At 39.8% G+C, this 19,814-nt stretch overlaps 1 protein-coding gene across 13 annotated transcripts in view; it reads left to right on the forward strand.

The window, feature by feature from the left end:
* ablim2.L (actin binding LIM protein family member 2 L homeolog) overlaps window positions 1-10,228 on the forward strand; it is a 128,134-nt gene extending 117,906 nt beyond the window's left edge. For 8 of the 13 annotated variants that reach the window (XM_041581538.1, XM_041581551.1, XM_041581558.1 and 5 more), the window contains one exon: window positions 9,834-10,228. In XM_041581538.1, the coding sequence (XP_041437472.1) occupies window positions 9,834-9,947 (114 nt within the window). In that variant the 3' untranslated portion in view covers window positions 9,948-10,228. 13 annotated transcript variants of the gene reach the window in all.
* The last annotated feature ends 9,586 nt before the right edge of the window (window positions 10,229-19,814 follow it).

Consider the following 19,814-nt stretch of genomic DNA (forward strand, 5'->3'; position numbering starts at 1 on the left):
AAGGCCTATAATCATGCGTGCGTGGGTTCATTGGCGTATTTACGCTTGACTGTGCGTTTTTAAAAACACAACGTGAAAACGCAACGCGTGACCTTGCCCTTAAAGTAATACAAATCTAATGCAGTGTTGCCCTGCACTGGTAAAACTGGTGTGTTTGCTTCAGAAACACTACTATAGTTCATATAAACAAGCTGCTGTGTAGCAATGGGGGCAGCCATTCAAAGGAGTAACTACTCAGGTTACACAGCAGATAAGCTCTGTAGACAGTGTCGGACTGGGGGGGCCCGGGGCCGACCACGGATACTGCCCCAGGGCCCCCCTCCGGCGCGGGCACACTGCAGCACTGTGATTATGCCCGACAAAGGGAGATCGAGGCATTAAGAAGCAGATTTGCTTGACTATAGTAGTGTTTCCGGAAAAAACACACCAGTTTTACCAGTGCAGGGCAACACTACATGATATTGTCATTACTTTAAAACACTTTCATTTTTTGGTGTTACTGTTCCTTTAAGGTATGGTGATCCAAATTATGGAAATTTCCCTTATCAGGAAAACTCCAGGTCCCGAGCATACTATATGACATGTCCCATATCTGTACAGCAATTAAACTTGGCTGCATCCTGATTGGCCAGTGTACCAAACCTGCGATAAGCCTTCTTTTCAACTGCCTCCAATTACTTCTCACTTCGAGCAAGTGGTAAATTCCTTCCTGTCGGCTGTCAGTTTAATGATGTCATCAGTATAATGACCAATCATAACGTGTAGACAGTGACTGTTATTTAATATCTCTAATGCCCTCGAGGGCCCAACAATGTAATAACTAATATCCCACCATGTGTGTGGTGAGAACACTTAGCCTAGAACCCCTAGTCAAGGGAGACACTATAAGTATGGGACCTGTTATCCACAATGCTTGGGACCTGGGGTATTCTGGATAACAGATCTTTCCATAATTTAGATCTTCATTCCTTAAGTCTACTAGAAAATCATGTAAACATTAAATAAACCCAATAGGCTGGTTTGGCTTGCAATAAGGATTAATTATATCTAAGTTGGGATCAGGTACAAGCGACTGTTTTATTACAGAGAAAAAGGAAATAATATTTAAAAATTTGGTTCATTTGAAAATAATGGAGTCTATGTGAGTCAGCCTTTCTGTAATTCGGAGCTTTCTGGATAACGGGTTTCCGGATAACGGATCCCAAACTGAGTAGCTCCAAGCTCTTGTGTCACCGCTCAGCCAGGATTCATAATTTCTACTTCAAAACATGACCCAGCCAACCTGTTCTTGTACCAATTAAAGTTCTGATGAAATCTAAGCACCGCCGTTGGGTCTATAAATGTCCATCTAGGCAAGTGGTATTTATTTCGCAGACACTAATTTTCAAGCCAAATTTCTCAAAATCCATTTGGGACCAAAGATAACTGAGAGGGGAAAACCGCTCCTACATCTGGACTGCATTGATTAAAATATCATTTATTTCTAAGCTAAATTGTTAGATACAAGTCTTGCTGAAGTACAGCTTGTTTGGATCATGTTCTGTTTGCTCTGGAAGGTTTATTGAGATCTTGGCTGCTTCCCTGTGTATACTCTGAGTTCTCTCATCAGCCAGGGATATCTTATAAGGCCTCCCCTAGATCAGGTCTTTCTTCCAATTAAATACCAGGTCTGGACTGGGAATCAAAATGCCCTGGCATTTCAGGTACACAGAGGACCAAACAGTCCCCCACCAGTCCAATAAATAGGGAGTTATTTATCAAAGTCCGAATTTATCTTAATATTTTCTGCTACAAACTACCATCGAAACTGCTATTATTACATTTTCCTAAAAAAAATTGCTTTGTGGGAAAAAATAAAATTTTCACAATTTTTTTTGGATTTTTCCCAACATTTCTCACTTTTTTTAGTGAATTTTCACCCGAAAACGTCGGAGTATTGCACGAAACCCAGCGCACATCAAAAAATCATTGGGAATTCACCCATTGACTTATATGCAACCTCGAGGTCTGAGATGCCAGATTTTCAGATTCAGACTTTTCCATCCTGGGGGTTTAATAAATTCCGAAAAATTCGTGATTTTTTAAAAGTCTGATTTCTTTAAAAAAAACACAAATTTTTCGTGATTTTTGCAATTCGGAGTTAAGTAAATAACTCACATAGTGTCTGTCTGTGACATCTTACAGCAGACCCACAGATTGCCAGTCCTGGCCTGTTACATACATTTATCTAAAAGCTTGTATAGTGCTGAACTGTAATAGTCACATGTTTCAAGTCTGTAAGCTGAGGTTAGAAATATTTATGTGGAAGCTTGTGTAGCTCTGATTTGTGATAGTTACATGTTTTAAGGAGAACTCAACCCCCCCAATTAAGAAAAGCCCCTACCTACTAACCTAGATAGTCCCCCCTCTCTATTTCCCCTCCCCCCCACACACATACTTCAACAGCCCTGAAAATATCCCTAAAATATTTCTCACCTATCAGTGCAGAGTAAGCCCAGCAGAGCTCATGGGCGCCATCTTCAGGATCTTCCAATTTCTTCGGATCCTCTTCGGCAATTTTCTTTGACACATGCACAGTCGATGTGAACCAACTGGCTCCAACTGTGCATGTGCCAATATGGCGCTCTATTACAGATGAAGACCGGCGATCTGGAAGATGGCGCCCACAAGCTCCACTGCTCTTATTTTGCACTGAGAAATAGTTAAGGCACATTTTCACGGCAATTGAAGTATGCGGGGGCGAAGCAGGGAGGGGGGACTATCTAGGTAAGACGGTAGGGGTTTTCTTAATTGGGGGTTGAGCTTTCCTTTAAGTCTGTAATGTGCAATTACATACACCATACATTTATCTGGAAGCTTGTGTAGAGCTGAACTGTAATAGTCACATGTTTCGAGTCTGTAACCTGTGGTTAGATATATTTATCTGAAATTTTGTTTAGCGCTGAACTGTAATAATCACTTGTTTCAAGTCTGTAACCTGTGGTTAGGTATATTTATCTGAAATCTTTTTTAGTGCTGAACTGTAATAGTCACTCATTTCAAGTCTGTAACCTGTGGTTAGATACATTTATCTGAAATCTTGTTTAGTGCTGAACTGTAATAGTCACTCGTTTCAAGTTTGTAACCTGTGATTAGGTATATTTATCTGAAATCTTGTTTAGTGCTGAACTGTAATAGTCACTCGTTTCAAGTTTGTAACCTGTGATTAGATACATGTATCCAAAAACGTGAGTAGCCCTTAAACTGCAATAGTCACATGCTTCTAATTTGTAACGTGTGGTTAGATACACTTATCTGGAAGCTTGTGTAGTGCTGAACTGCAATAGTCACATTCTTCCTGTAACCCGTGGTTAGATACATTGATCTGGTGTGCGTAGCACTGAACTGAAATAGTCACTTTTAAAATCAGTAACCTCTGGTTAGATACATTTATCTGGAATTTATTAGTTGCATGTGTCAAATAGGAAACCTGCGGTTACATATACTGTATTTATCTGGAAGCTTGTGTAACGCTGAACTGAAATAGTCACGTCTTAAGTCTGTAACCTGCAGTTAGATACATTTATTCAGACACTTGTGTAGCCCTGAATTTTAAGAGTCACGTGTTTCAAGTCTGTAACCTGCAGTTATACACATTTATCTGGAAACGTGTGTAGCACTGAACTGAAGTAGTCACATATTTCAAGTCTGTAATCCGCTGCTTAAATTATGTAGCTGTGAAATGTTTCGATGAAAGGGGCCAGATATAAACACACATTCAAAAAAGGAAAATACCCTGTAAATTGGGCTTTACTGCTACAAGGAATTTGTCTATTATTTTGAATAAATGACTGTAGTAATTATGAAGCACTAATGTGCTCCTCATTAACAAACTTGTCTCATTTCAACAGATAAGGAGGAGTTTATTATACAGGGCTAATTTGATTATCTGCCTGCTGCTCCTCTCAAAGTTTCTCTTAAGAACCCAGGAGGGTAAAGGGTTTTAATTTTGGGTGTCTGTTTAGTGTGTGTAATTAGAAGTGAACCAGTAGTCCGAATACTATCCAACTCATAACCTGCTTATTGCACTTACACTGAACACGTGTATATTGCCCTTTTAGGTAAACAACAGGAGGGTCACAGGTAGTCTATCATATATATATATATATTAAAGTAAAATGATATCTACATACATGTACATACACATTCATAGCCAGATGATCACGTTTCTGTTTAAACAGGACAATATTCATATATTCAACTTTGGGCAGTTGGTGGCGCTGCAGAACTTTCAAACCCAGAATATGTTTCAGCCTCTGTTCTGTAGCCAAAAATGCAGTTGTATTTTCAAAACTCTTGTAAATATTTATTTTGTTGTGTTTTACTTCACTTTTACAGTCTTGTTCTTAACCAAAATTAGGTGTTGACATATTCTGATTTATTTTCTTTTCGCGTGCACTTGACTTATTTTTCCAGTTATCTTAGTTCTGACTTGTATGCCGAGGAGGAATTCTCGAAAAATGAGTAAGGTTTATGTTGCAATTTTTTTTGCGTTCAAGAAACACAAAGAGGCAGATTTACTAAAGGGCGGAGTGGCGAAAATCCGCAGGGACATTGCCAATTTACTAAAAGGACAATTCACTAGCAAAAAGCTCAGCGCTAGCGAAGTTTCATCCTTTTTGCCAGAGTCTGTTTCACCAGGTTATACCTGGCAAATTGACTAGTAATGGCCGAATAAATTCGGCTAGCACAAATTTGCGGCAAATAAATTTGCGAAGCTCCAGTGAAAAATTCGCCGGTGAAAATTTTTCAGTGAAAACTTTCAAATTGCTAGATTTTTCCGTGAAACCGTTCGAATTGCTTTATTTTTCCGTGAAAACGTTCGAATTGCTCGATTTTGTAGTGAAAACATCCGAATTGCTCGATTTTTTCGTGAAAACGTTCGAAGTGCTTGATTTTAGTGAAAATGTTGAAATTGCACGATTTTTCAGTGAAAAAATTCGAATTGCTCGATTTTATAGTGAAAAGGTTCGAATTGCTAGATTTTTTCGTGAAAACGTTCGAATTGCTTGATTTTTTCATGAAAACTTTCAAATTTCACAATTTTTTCAACATTCGAATTGCTTGATTTTGTAGTGAAAACATTTGATTTGCTCGATTTTTTAGTGAACACGTTCTAACTGCTCGATTTTAGTGAAAACTTTCAAATTGCTCGATTTTTCCGTGACAACATTCGAATTGCTCGATTTTATAGTGAAAAGGTTCGAATTGCTAGATTTTTTCGTGAAAACTTTCGAATTGCTCGATTTTTTCACGAAAACGTTTGAATTTCACAATTTTTCGAGAACTTTCTGATTTCACGATTTTTCGCAAATCTTTAGCCGTTTCGCGAATTTTGCAGGAAATTCGCATATTTTTCGGCGAAGAAAAATGGGAGAAATTCGCCCATCACTATTTACGTCAATTTATGTCATATCCTGTATGCCGAAAAGTTATAAAAGTTATAAAAACAAAACTCTGACATTTTTTCATATTTTAATGTGGGATACTGTTTAAAAGTTGTATATATATATATATATATATATATATATAGAGATATTTAACAGTTACAACTTTTAAACAGTATCCCACATTAAAATATGAAAAAATGCCAGAGTTTTGTTTTTATAACTTTATATATATATTAGGGATGCACCAAATCCACTATTTTGGATTCGGCCGAACCCCCGAATCCTTCGCAAAATATTCAGCCGAATCCTAATTTGCATATGCAAAGATAGGGCATCATTTAACATAGGGAATAATTCACTCCCCCCCAGATTTCCAGCATAATTGTGTCTGAAGAATATGGGCGCACAAGCTGTGCCCATTTGTAAATGCTGCGAGTTGCTCATTTATGGGGATCACAGACTTTCTTAATGAATTGTGTGCAAGTCTGAGTATTTTTAAAGCAGTGTCGGACTGGCCCACTGGGATACCAGGAAAACTCCCGGTGGGCCCAGGTGTCGTGGGCCTCTTGCTTCTAACCATTTGGACTATTTCATGGTCATTAGAGAGGCTAAATACTGTAGATATAGAAAGAGAGTGAGGTGAGGAAGAGGAGAAATATTTTGGAGCGTGGGCCCATGGACTAATGTTCTCTGGTGGGCCCCTGGCATCCCAGTCTGACACTGTGTTAAAGTACCTAGCTCAGCATTACTTAGCATTAGTAAATGGAGCCCCCAAATCCCCCAGCCAATGGCCACTTAGAACTATATGTTGAAATAAATTGGTACTTTGTACTAATAAGTAGGGATGCACCAAATCAACTATTTCGGATTCGGCCGAACCCCTAATCTCTTGCAAAGATTCGGCCGAATCCGAATTTACATATGCATATGCAAATTAGGGGTGGGAAGGGGAAACATTTTTTACTTCCTTGTTTTGTGACAAATAGTCACGCGATTTCCCTTCCCGTCCCTAATTTGCATATTCAAATTAGGATACGGATTTGGTTCGGCCGGGCAGAGGGATTCGGATCCTACTGAAAAAGGCTGAATCCTAACCGAATCCCGAACCGAATCCTGGATTCAGTGCATCCCTACTAATAGGCACTACTCTGCCGTTAACCGACATCTACAGGCACAACTTGCTATAGTTTTCCTTTTGGGTGGGGGCAGAAGTATTTTTATAGGGAGGCAAATGGTTCCAACGAATGGGTTTTATAGACACTTAGCTGAGGCAATAAAAGTGAATATTTGGGTGGAGTGTTACAGTTCTTTGGAATGATTGGGATTTATAATATCACAGCCGTCTCTCTTTGTTTAGAGATGATATATATATATATATATATATATATATACACACACACAGTGTCAATGGGTAAAAGCTCTCAGCATGTTCCTCATTCACAGCCTGGGCCAATGACAAAGCTATTATTTATGATCCTGCCTAGAGATTCATATAACAATTCACGTAATAAATCGAATTCCCAGCATAAAGCACAACACTATAAAAATCCAATCCCTCTAAAACATTATTTTATTTTTGGCTAGGTTATATGTATACTTTGGAATCCGAAATAAAACTCTAAACCGTATTATATTTAAAATACATTGTGGTTTCCCCAAAAATATTTCCCTGAATCATAGCGCTGAGCCTGTGGACATGATGTGATATCTCTCCTGTCTCCTGGAGTGCGGCCATTGATCACATGTAGTTTGGCTCATCCGGTTGGTTGCTACAGGTAGTGATGGGCATATAAATTCGCCAGGAGCAAATTCGTGGCAAATTTCCGTGTTTCACCACCGGCGAATAAATTCGTGAAACTCCTGTGAAAATTTGCTGGTGTCAAAAAAATTATAACGTGCTTTGGAAAAGTCGCTTGCGTCAAAACCGTTGAGCGTCAACACTATCCGGACACCCATTGACTTTAACGCCGGCGTCAAAATTTACGCGAATAGACACGAGTCAAAATTTGAGATTCGCAAATTTTTTGGCGAAGCGGGAGAAATTCACCCATCACTAGCTACAGGTTAAGGTGCTGTTGTAGATTTACACATAGTAGTAGATGTGGGCTGAGATCTATGTACTATGCAATGCCTACATACTGAATTCTACATTTTACATTTTGAATTTCATTTTAAAGGACATGCAAAGTACAAGTTACCATATTTTATATCTGGAATACAGAGTTTTCCCCTCCACCACCTCCTTACTATTCACAAAACGGCAAAGAATTTGTTAATTTCCCACAAAATGGGGAAAAAATTGCGAAATGCAAAGTTTTGACGCCCACGTCAATTTTGACTCCCGCGTAAAGTCAACGGGCGTCCGAATAATGTTGACGCATGCAAGTTTTGATTCCCATGACTTTACAGACAGGCATCCAATTTTTTTTGATGCCGCCGAATTTTCGCTGAAATCTCATGAATTTATTCGCCGGCCGCGGGATGCGGAAATTCGCCGTGAATTCACGCCTGGCGAATTTATACGCCCGTCACTATATATAGGTTATCATTTTCCTCTATTAATGACTTTGACATCAAGTTAAATACCGACAGGGTGGCAACCTTGTATGTCTGATGTCCACGGTTGTGCTTGAAGTGCATAATTGTGTTTGTGTACATTTTAACACTACCACAACCCCGTTGCTGCGGTGGTAAATTATCCCTTAGTGGGGTTATGTAATAAAAAGCATTAAGTTTGCCCAGAAACATTAAAGGGGTGGTTCACCTTTAAGTTAGCTTTTATGTTATAAAATGGTCAATTCTAAGCACATTTTCAATTGGTCTCCATTTTTTTTTATAGGTTTTAATTATATGCCTTTTTCCTTCTGACTCTTTCCAGCTTTCAAAAGGGGGGTCACTGACCCCATCTAAAAATAAATGCTCTCTAAGGCTACATATGTATTGTTATTGCTACTTTTTATTTCTTATATATCTAGTCTCTGATTCAAAGCAACGCATGGTTTCTATGGTAATTTAGACCCTAGCGACCAGACTGCTGAGATGGCAAACTGGAGAGCTGCTGGAATAAAAAGCTAAATGACTCAAAAACCACAAATAATAAAAAATGAAAATCAATTGCAAATTGTCTCAGAATATCACTCTCTGCATTATACAGTAACGTCAAAATTTTTTTTAAAAAAATGTGTCTGCATATAACAAAAAAAACCCAGCAAGACATATTTAACTTTAAAGTCTTTAAATAACTTAAGGAAACTCTGCTTGCGCTCCTCTTCAGAAAAGGCGACAGGGCGACAATCCATCATGCGGCGCTCGATTTCTCCTCCCTGGCTATCTCCTGTACAAGGCAGGGAGGAGAAATCGATCGCCGCACGATGGATCGTCGCCCTGTGGCCTTTTTTGAAGAGGAGCGGTAAGTTATTTTTTAATAAAGACTTCGTAATTTTAAAGTTAAATATGTCTTGGTGGTTTTTTTTCGTTATATACAAATGAATTTTTTTTAAATGGTCCTTTAAAGTTAATTTAAAGGTGAACAACCCCCTTTAAATACTGTCTATGGCCTGATACAGCATCCCCTCTGGCATTTACCAGAACCTACAGATTGCCAGTCTGGACCTGCACTAAGGACATGGCATTTTAAAGCAACAGTAACACCAAAAAATTTAAGTGTTTTTAAGTATTGAAAATATCACGTAATGTTGCCCTGCACTGGTAAAACTGGTGTGTTTGTTTCAGAAACACTACTATAGTTCATATAAATAAGCTGCTGTGTAGCAATGGCGGAAATTGAAAAAAAAGACTATATTAAATAGTGGATAACAGATAACACCATTATGTTCTACAGAGCTTATCTGCTGTGTAACCTGAGCTTTTTGTCCTTTGAATGGCTGCCCCCATTGCTACACAGCAGCTTATTTATATAAACAATAGTTGTGTTTCTGAAGCAAACACACCAGTTTTACCAGTGCAGGGCAACACTGCATTATATTTTTATTACTTTAAAATACTTTTTGATGTTACTGTTTCTTTAAAGTGTCGGCCAGGATTTGGCCTTTTCCAGCATGATTCAGATTCAGCCGAATCCTTGAGCCGGGCTGTACCGAATCCAATTCATGTGCAAATTAGGGGCGAGGATGGAAATCATTTAACTTTTTGGCATAATACAAGAAAAATGTTTTTTTTTCCACTTTTTCCCTTCCAGACCCTGATTTGCACATGGGTTCGATTAGGGTTCGATATTCGGCTGAATCTTTCATGATGGGTTCAGGGATCCAGCTGAATACCAAATAGTGGATTGGGTGCCTCTCTAATATGGTGTATAAATATATATATATATGATTATTTGTGTCTGCAAATACTTGAGAATGGCGTCCTTGCTAACACGTTCCCCTCCCACTGTCCCTACAGAGGCACCTATCAGTGGAGGAATTTAAGCATGTATTTGGGATGACTCTCGAGGAATTTGATCGGCTGGCGCTTTGGAAAAAGAATGACCTGAAGAAGAAAGCGCTGCTTTTTTAGCCCCTTTTTCCTGCAAGCGCATTGACTCCCCTCCAGCCCTACCAGAACTGCAACTCCCCAGGCTGATTTGTGAAGACAAGACTGTTCCACATGTGCATGGCCAGCTGGTTTACTTCAGTTCCTTCTGGTCCAAGCCATAACCCCTCACTGTATGTTGCTTTATTTGCAGTCCTGGATCAGCCCACAGACACAATGCTATAGAGAAGTGTATCTCTGCTACAAGGCAAGCTCTCATATACTTATTGCTATCCCTATTGCTATTAAAGGGGCAGTGCACAATATTGATCTCATGCGAGTGACTGATACGATAAAGGCCAAAGAACAGCACGCGAGTCACTTACATGATCAGGGTTGTGTGGTTTGTTTTTTCTATTGGTGTAAAAGCTAAAAACATAATACCAGAGCCATGGGGGCAAATGTGCTCCGTACATATCGGGGGCCCCAAAGAGGACCAGTTGTAATGTTCTCTCTGATTTTATATTGGGCTTCAAACAGCAAAGGGGCATATTTGTCAGGGGCTGCAGTAGAGCAGTTATGGGACCTGTTATCCAGAAAGTTTTCCGGATAACAGATCTTTCCGTAATTTGGATCTTCATACCTTAAAGGGGTGGTTCACCTTCAAACAACTAGTTGTTTTCAGATAGATCACCAGAAATAACGACTTTTTCCAATGACTGTCTACTTCTATGGGTGGGTGTTTTTCTCATTTTGAAGGGTACCGTGTCATTTTTCACCTTTTAAAGGAGTGGGTGACCTTTAAGTTAACCTTTAGTATGTTATAGAAGGGCTAATTCTAAGCAGCTTTTCAACTGGCCTTACTTTTTTTCATTTTGAATTATTTACTTCTGACTCTTTCCTGTTCAAATGTGGGTCACTGACCCCATCTAAAAATCAAATGCTCTGTAAAGCTACACATTTATTGTTATTGCTACTTCTTATTCCTGATCTTTCTATTCAGGCCTCTCCTATTAATATTCCAGTCTCTTACTCAAATCAATGCATGGTTGCTAAGGTAATTTGGACCCTAGCAACCAGATTGCTTAAATGGAAAACTGAATAAAAAGCTAAATAACTCAAAAACCACAAATAATAAAAAAACAAAATGAAAACCAATTGCAAATTCTCCCAGAATATCACTCTCTGCATCATAGTAACAGTTCATTGAAAGGTGAACAACTTCTTTAAAAGGGTTGTTCACCTTTCAACACTTTTTTCAGTTCAGTTGGTTCCAAATAGTTCACCAGAAATAACAACATTTTCCAATGACTTTCTATTTTCTAAGTGTCACCGTTTTTCTAATATTGAAGTGTAAAGTGTCATTTTTCACCTTCTAAAGCAGCTCTGGGAGGGGGGTCGCCGACCCTGTGAACTGCTCTAAATTGATACATTTAGTTGATACATTTCTTATCTTTGTCCCTGCTGAGGTTTCATTACAGGCAGCTGTTAGAATTGATACAATAGTTGCTAATACTCCAGAGATGCTGCTGAGAAATGTATTAATGTTGTAAAATTGTAACAGTTCAGAATCTGCACCTGAATTACTGAGCTGTCAGACTCAAACACCAGAGACACAAACATTCAACTTTACACTTAGATTTTGGAAAAACAGTAAAAAAAAAAAAATAACGGAAGGTAATTGAAAAAAAAAATCTTTATTTCTGGGGAACAATCTGAAAAAAACTAAGATGAAAAAAGTGGAAGGTGAGCAACCCCTTTAAGTCTACTAGAAAATCATATAAACATTAAATAAACCCAATAGGCTTGGTTTGCTTCTAATAAGGATTAATTATATCTTAGTTTGGATCAAGTACAAGCTACTGTTTTATTATTACAGAGAAAAAGGAAATCATTGTTAACAATTTGGATTAAATTGAGTTTGTGAGAGAGGGCCTTTCCATAATTCAGAGCTTTCTGGATAACGGATTCATCCAGATTCATAAACATACCTGCAAATAGCTTTCAGAGGTGCTGCCAGTTGTGCTTGGCACCACTAAAAATATCAACGACAACAGCACTTTAATTAATGTTACAGAATCACTTTATATAGATGTAAAGCAGAGCATGCTGGGAGTGCCAATGGCTGCAGATCCCTGAACTCGCTTGAAGCTCCTTTGTCCAATACAAACAGGCACAAGCACTTAAGGGCATGGGTCTTCGACTCCTGACTCTAGATAAGCTCCACTTTCTAAGATTATTGGAGGAGGCTGACAATGGCAGTTCACCAAGATCTGGAGACCCTTGAGCCTTGTAGTTCCAGTAGATGTAGTCCATATGAAGATGAAATATTTTCAGTAGTTGAGCAGGAGGTTAACTTGCCTTCAGGGGGTGATAGAGAGGGGAAAAAGTTAATGCTGTATAGCAGTGCTGTCCAACTTCTGTGGTACCGAGGGACAAATTTTTTCTGGTCTACATAGTGGAGGGCCGATAATGGAAGCAAGTGTTGACCACTGCCTGTTTTTAAACCACACCCACTTTAAACCACACCCATGTTACCACAAGATCATGTTCACATTAATTGTGGTAGAACACCAAAAAAAAACCAAATGGTTGGTGTTCACTGCAGAGATATCACTTATCACTCATATGTGAGAAAAGTTGTCATATTAGGACATACCCTTAAATCCATATGCCTCCTCTTCTCCTGTAGATAAGACTGCACCCAGAACAAATACCAGGCTTATGTTCCACAGACAGAGCAGGGCACACACAGGCAGAGTAGGACAGACACAGGCAAAGCAGGGCACACACAGGCAGAGAATGGCACATGTAGGCAGAGTAGGGCACACACAGGCAGAGCATGGCGCACACAGGCAAAGCAGGGCACACACAGGCAGGGCACAAACAGACAGAGCAGGGCATACACAGGCAGAGCATGGCACACTCAGGCAGAGTATGTCACCAGGGGTGATTCTTGCTATTTTGCCGCCTGAGGCGGCCTTATTTCGCTGCCCCCACCCCTCCCCACGGCACTAACCTTTACAGCGCCGGAGAGGGCAGGGGCAGTCCGGTTTGAAAACCGGAAATTCGTTACCAGGAGCGGCGTTTTTGCCGCCCCTGGCAACCAGGGGGGCCCTGCCGCCTGAGGCGAGTGTCTCAACTCTCCTCATTGGTGGAGCGCCCCTGTATGTCACACACAGGGAGCATATGGAAGGCAGAACAGAGCAAGAGACAGGGAAACCCATCAGGACCATTTTAAGATGTACTACATACAGTGACACAGTGCTGGAGCTCCATTAGCATTTTGTATAAAGTGTGAACAAGAGAACAATGTGGGCAGTTTCAGTCTGGGTCTCAGGTGTGAACAGTACAGGGCTTTAGGTATGAGAACAATAGAGGTGTGAACAATGCAGGGGGGGTCACAGGTGTGAACAATACAGGGGGTTAGTGTGAATTTGAGGTGTAAACAATGCAGGAGCCAGTTAATGTCTGTAGTGATACCATTTACAGTTTACACATGTAAGCAAACACATCAGGTAGGTGGGGGGCACATAAGGGGGGGTCGGGGGCCACCAGTTGGACAGCCCTGATGTATAGTATCCGAATCCTTTATGAGCTTATTCAATTTAAAAACATTGTTAAAGCCAACGTACATTACTATTGGCTGTTGTATACAGTATATAGTGATATAACCAAGAGGTATTAAATCTATACAAATAAATACCATTGTTCCAGTGTTATCCCTTGAGTGAAGAGATATTGAGCTACCCTTATTGCCATTTGGTGCCCATTCTTGTGTTTCTACCAAATAATTTACCCCCGATCCTACATCAATTTGATTACAGCGGAGTGAGGACAGTGTTAAAGGGGTGGTTCACCTTTGTTAACGTTTAGTACATCATAGAATTTAATTGGTCTTCGTTATTTTTTTTATATAGTTTTTGAATTATTTGCCTTCTTTTGACTCAATTCAGCTTTCAAATGAGGTTTCACTGACCCCATCTAAAAAGCAAATGCTCTGTAAGGCTAGAAATGTATTGTTATTGTTAATTTTTATTACTCATCTTTCTATTCAGGCCTCTCTTATTCATATTCCATTCTCTTATTTAAATCAATGTGTGGTTGCTAGGGTAATTTGGACCCTAGCAACCAGATTGCTGAAATTGCAAATTGAAGAACTGCTGAATAAAAAGCAAAATAACTAAAAAAAAACCACAAATAATAAAACCAAATGCAAATTGTCACAGAATATCAATCTCTACATCATACTGAAAGTTCATTTCATGGTGAAAAACCCCTTTAAGACATTTTTCATAAATCTGAATGGGCAGCAATATGGAACCTAAAACCGGTGGCAATTTTCAAAGATCTGTGTTGCCCACGATGATTTTGGGCACCTAAAAACACAATGTCAAGATACCCAAAAGTTTCCTCGTCTTTTCCCAAAATAATTTTTTATTTTCCTAAAAAGTGTCAGGTTTGGCGCTTTCAGTTTGGTTCCTGCACCAGGAAGATCTTCCATTTTGGCATAAATACCCTGTTCACCCTGCATGGGTTGCTAATCATAATAATCATAATAATACAGGTATGGGACCTGTTATCCAGAATGCTCAGGATCTGGGGTTTTCCGGATAAGGGATCTTTCTCGTTATTTAGATCTCCATACTTTGTCTAGTTTAGTTGGGATCAAGTGCAAGCTACTGTTTTATAATTACAAAGAAAATCATTTTTAAAAATGTGAATTATTTGGATAGAATAGTCTTTGGGGGACAGCTTTCCTGGATAATGGGTCTCTGGATAATGGATCCCATACCTGTAATATAATGCCAAGTAGTTTCTCCAGCAGCTGCCCACCTGATTATAACAAATAGGAGCACATTCTAAACATATTAGGGTCTCGAAGCAACTCAAACACTTTTGGTTTCTTTGTCCTTTTTTTTTTTAATATAAATTGGCACCATCTCAGGGCAATTAATTGCCTTCCTATCCTGTATATTATGCCTTGTCACAGAACGTCATTTTAATCGGGCAGAGCTGTAATCTGCTTTTAATTATACGCCTCTCCCTGGTCCCTAATCTGCTCTGTTCCTCAGCCAGGGACCTGCAACTATTAGTCATTATTATTGTGTGCCAGCTCAGAACTTATTCAGGCTCGTTAGCAAGTAAGTGTAATGACTCCAGACACTGATGCAAGCCAGGAGGGATGAGATAACATCCCCTAAGCGAAAAGCCACGGAACACGCTGCCCTCTATCCAGGTCACATTTATCAAATCCATAGCAAAATTATGGATAAAAAGCTAAACTCAGAATTAAAGGGGTACTCCACCCAAATCATAAAATACATTGTTTTTATATTTCTGCATATTAAGTGTTTTTTTTTTTTTGCTGAGCCTCAGCTAAGCCACTCTCATAGCTAAGGTAAAGGCTTCTCCAACCAACCCAGATATAGGGTAGTTTATCCTGCAATGTGTCTTTTGAGGAAATTGCACTTATATTTGGGTTATAGGTCGGTCCCTGCCACAAGAAAAACTGCTGTGATTTGCTGCCCCTTCGCTCAAACCTCAATCCCATGCCAAATTCAGAACCAATCTGTAGTGACTTCAATCCAGTAACTCGTCCATATGGGCCATTTTTAACTATAGCAACATGCACTTTACTACATCTTATATAAGGGCGCACGTCTGTATTTGAATATTCCTCTTTCTTTGTATTGTAACGGACTTTAAAGTCCAATCAGTACCTATTTTTCATCTTGCACAATTATAAATAGGGTCTTGGGAATTCTTAAGGAATGTAAGTGACAGTCAGGAGCGGCAGTAAGACATTGAGACATTTTGTGCATACTGCTACTAAAAATGCCTTACCCTTTAAACAAAACAGGGATTGTTTGTCCATATATTGCAATATATTTAAGCTGGCCAACTACGTCAAAGTCATCCCATATCTGGCCAGTCCTACGCTCAATTTTCATCTGATTCATTAATAATTTTATCGCTTCATTATACATTTTACAAAGGGACTAAGTTTTACCTGCAACTTACTCGCTGCTTTCAAAGTAAAACTCCCAAACTTGGCTGCCCTTTTATTAGACACCAGTGGGATCACCTGACTATAGCTGGGAGGGGTGGGAGCTACAACATGGAGCTGGTCACTGCTCCTGTATAACTATAACAAACAAGGGAAAGTTTCACCCCTGCTTAATATTATCCATTATGTATAAGTTTATATTAAGTTATGACCTGCAACTTAATTGCTGCTTTCAATGTTAAAGCTCCCAAACTTGGTTGCCCTTTTATTGGCCACCACTGGGATCACCTGACTATAGCATGTGGGGCTACATACAGTACATCTGTGCAGAAACTGCCACCAAATCAATGGTGGTCAAGTGCCATTGATTTCTTATTGGTGGGTGTACTAGGAGAAGCAGATGAGTAGTGAACACCTAAGAAAACTGACCCCATAGTTTTATATAGGCTGCAGCATCAGGTATATTCTGAAGGGTATTTATAGAAATGAGTGACCATTGGTAATTGTAGGACTTGTGTCTATATCAAAAGTGCCTGGGAATAAAGCTGTAGCTTCTGGAGTGAGGGAAGTATGGTGAAAAAGTACTGGGATCCACGGAGTAGTACTAGTTCTATGTAGTTATGTAGTGGGTGAGAGTCTTAAAGAGGTTTTTCACATTTAAATTAACTTTTAGTATTATGTAAACATTTATATACTGAGACAATTTGCAGTTGTTTTTCATTTTTATTTATTTTTTTGTATTCCAGTAATTCAGCTTTTTGACGAGCAGTTCTCCAATTTGGAATTCCAGCAGCGATGTGGTTGCTAGGGTCTTGTTCACCTTAGCAACCAGGTAGTGCTTTCAACGAGAGACTGGAACAGCGTCGGACTGGGCCGGCGGGACACCAGGAAAAAACCCGGTGGACCCCGGTCTCTTGTGGGCCCCGCCGGCCCAGATCCGCTATTTAGTTTGGCGGCGTGACCCCACTTTGTCGGGGGTCGCTGTAGAATAGAAGATCTGTGCACAAACGTAGCGCTGCGCACATGCGCACTAGCCCGATGTGGCACACCTGAACGGCAGCGGGGCCGGGGGGGCCCTGGGGCAGTAGCCCCAGTGAGCCTCAAGCCCCCCAGTCCAACCCTGGACTGGAATATGAATAGGAGAGGGTCTGAACAGAAAGATAAGGAATAAAAAGTAACAATAATTTTAAAACTATAAGCTAACAGAGCAACAGTTTTTTGGCTGCCAGGGTCAGTGACCCCCATGTACAGAAATATGAAGAAGAGGAAGGCAAATCATTAAAAAAAAACTATAAATAATGAACACCAATGCTGGGAATTCTATAACATACTAAAAGTTAACTTAAAGATGAAGCACCCTCTTTAAGGAAGTGTTGCAGACGGTGGGGACTATGATAAAGTGGTGCAGTGGGTGAGAACTGGGGGGCTGTAGGGCAGAAGATGCAGTGGGTGGGGTGAGCAGTTGGAAAAAGAAAGATGGGTGTAGCCATCTGAATAACGAATTATTGATTGGTTGCTATGGGGTTACTGCCTGAGCACAAATCTGCTTAGTTTTAATAAATGACTGTGTTTAAGGGTAGAACTGAACAGACGTTTTCGGCGCTATCCGACGAGCTGCGACAAAACACTTGCGTTAAAAATGGATGCAACGGAAATAAGGTAAGCAATGGAAATGTCGGATGAAGTCACAGTGTTGATCCGACGCCACACGACAGTCGTGTCGCGTCAGATCAACGATGTGACACCCTCCGACAAAGCATTCACTTACCTTATTTCCGTCACCTGCTATTTGAAGGCGGCGTTTTGACGCAGCGCATCGGATTGAGCCGAAAACGTCCGTGTAGTTCTACCCTAAATAGTAGATTATGTTTCAGACCTTTTTGATGATTCTCCAGCATGGGTAGAGAGGGGGGCACTAAACAGCGGTAATAAGGGCAGCCCAAAACATATCATCACTGGGCAATTCCAGACCGCAGATAAGCCATCAAGTGGCCCTGTAAAAATTAGAAACAATTAATGAGTTCCAGCTAACGTTTGTGATATATATATTCAAAAGACAAAGTCACATAATAATGATATGAAAATATATACTGGTCACATTTACTTACAATACACGCCAGACAATACCCTAATAATTGAACATATCAGTAAAAGGGCAATTATATATAATTATATACTGTATCTATAAGTATATTGTTTATAATTTACTTTGTATCCTTGTTTGTATCCCATGTATATTATACCATTATTTCTATAGCCCTGTTATTAACTGCAGCCAAATTTAAATCCCGTATTGAAGGTTAGCTTTCACATGATACTGTGCTATAATATACAGTGTATATAATTCTGTGTTATACAAGAAGAGATATTTTAGCCACTTCCCTACTACTTAGACTTAAACTGCAATTAAAGGGGTATTATCAGATAATTAGACTTGCCTACTACAGTGCCATACGTTGCTTGCCCAAGCTCCAGTATTATTGTTTAGCATCCCAGGAATTGTTCAGTGTAAAAATAAAAACCAGCCTTTATAACCTTTATAAATTAAATTTTTGGCTAACTATATTAGAAATAGGGATGCACGAATTCAGGATTCAGTTCGGAAATCAGGCTCTTTCAGCAGGATTCGGATTAGGCTGAATCCTTCTGCCCGGCTGAACAGAATCCTAATTTGCATATGCAAATTTTGTCCCAAAACAAGGAAGTAACATTTTTTCCCCTTCCTACCCCTAATTTGCATATGCAAATTTGGATTCAGTTCGGTATTGGGCCTAATCTTTAGCGAGTGATTTGGGCATCCCTCCGAACTGTCCCTTTTTCGGAGGGACAGTCCCTCTTTTGACAGCTCAACCCGCAGTCCCTCATTTGTACTGGAAAGTCCCTCTTTTTTCTGCACTGAACAGCCAGAAAAAGAAACAAAGTTTCTTACTTAATTGGCTTTTAGCAGAGAGCCCAGAACAGCTAACAGGTACAAATAAGATACTTTGTAACAATTTTGAGACACAAAAACACAGTTTAGATAAGGAGAAATATTTTCAAACTTTCATAAACTGCCAAATTTTCTTAAACAAACATGGTAATTAGGGGGTGTGGCCACAGAAAGGGGTGTGGTCAAAAAAATTGCTGCGCTACGTGCGGGAAAAAAATTTTTGCCCCTCTTTTTACTTCCAAAATGTTGGGAGGTATGATTTGGGGGTTCAGCCGAATCCAAAATAGTGGATTCGTGCATCCCTAATTAGAAACATTTTTTATTTTGTACAGCCTATCTATTAACCCAGTTTTTATTTTTATACTGAACTGTTCCTTTAAAGGTTACAAGTACACAGAGACATATATACACTGCAAATTGCTCAGACTGAAGCAAACAGCCATGTTTTTTACCCACAATGCAATTCCCTTTTCCAGCTTCATTGAAGGCATTTGCCCAGGCCACCACCAGCATTTGAGGACTGTTCATTATTACCATCCTTGTAGCTGTGGCCTGTGTCTCCCAGAATCCTCAGCTAACTGGGCGGCTGATGGTGCTGACAGTTTTACATTACAACAGCCATTTATCTCCTTGCTCAATATGGTATGAGTCTATAGGATTATTAGGCAATGGCCTTTAATTATGGCCATTTGTAGAATGCACGTGGGCTGCTGGGAGCAATGGGACAATGATAATAAAGTGCAAGCCCTCCCTTATAGAGAGCAGTGATCCCGCCAGCTGAGCAGGATTATCACAAGGCAAATGTATGGCCTGACCAATCCCTAATGCTGAGAAGCATCTGTTGCTATTCCCAAACCCCCATAGAGAATATCAAATAATGAGCAACTGTGACCGGCTGATGTCATATAGGGAGCACACAGAGTTTAACTGAGAAGCAGGGACGTGCAATCTGCCGATGTTCAACTGCCACTCC

Source organism: Xenopus laevis, chromosome 1L (assembly GCF_017654675.1).
Source record: "Xenopus laevis strain J_2021 chromosome 1L, Xenopus_laevis_v10.1, whole genome shotgun sequence".
In the NCBI taxonomy this organism is placed as follows: Eukaryota; Metazoa; Chordata; class Amphibia; order Anura; family Pipidae; genus Xenopus; species Xenopus laevis.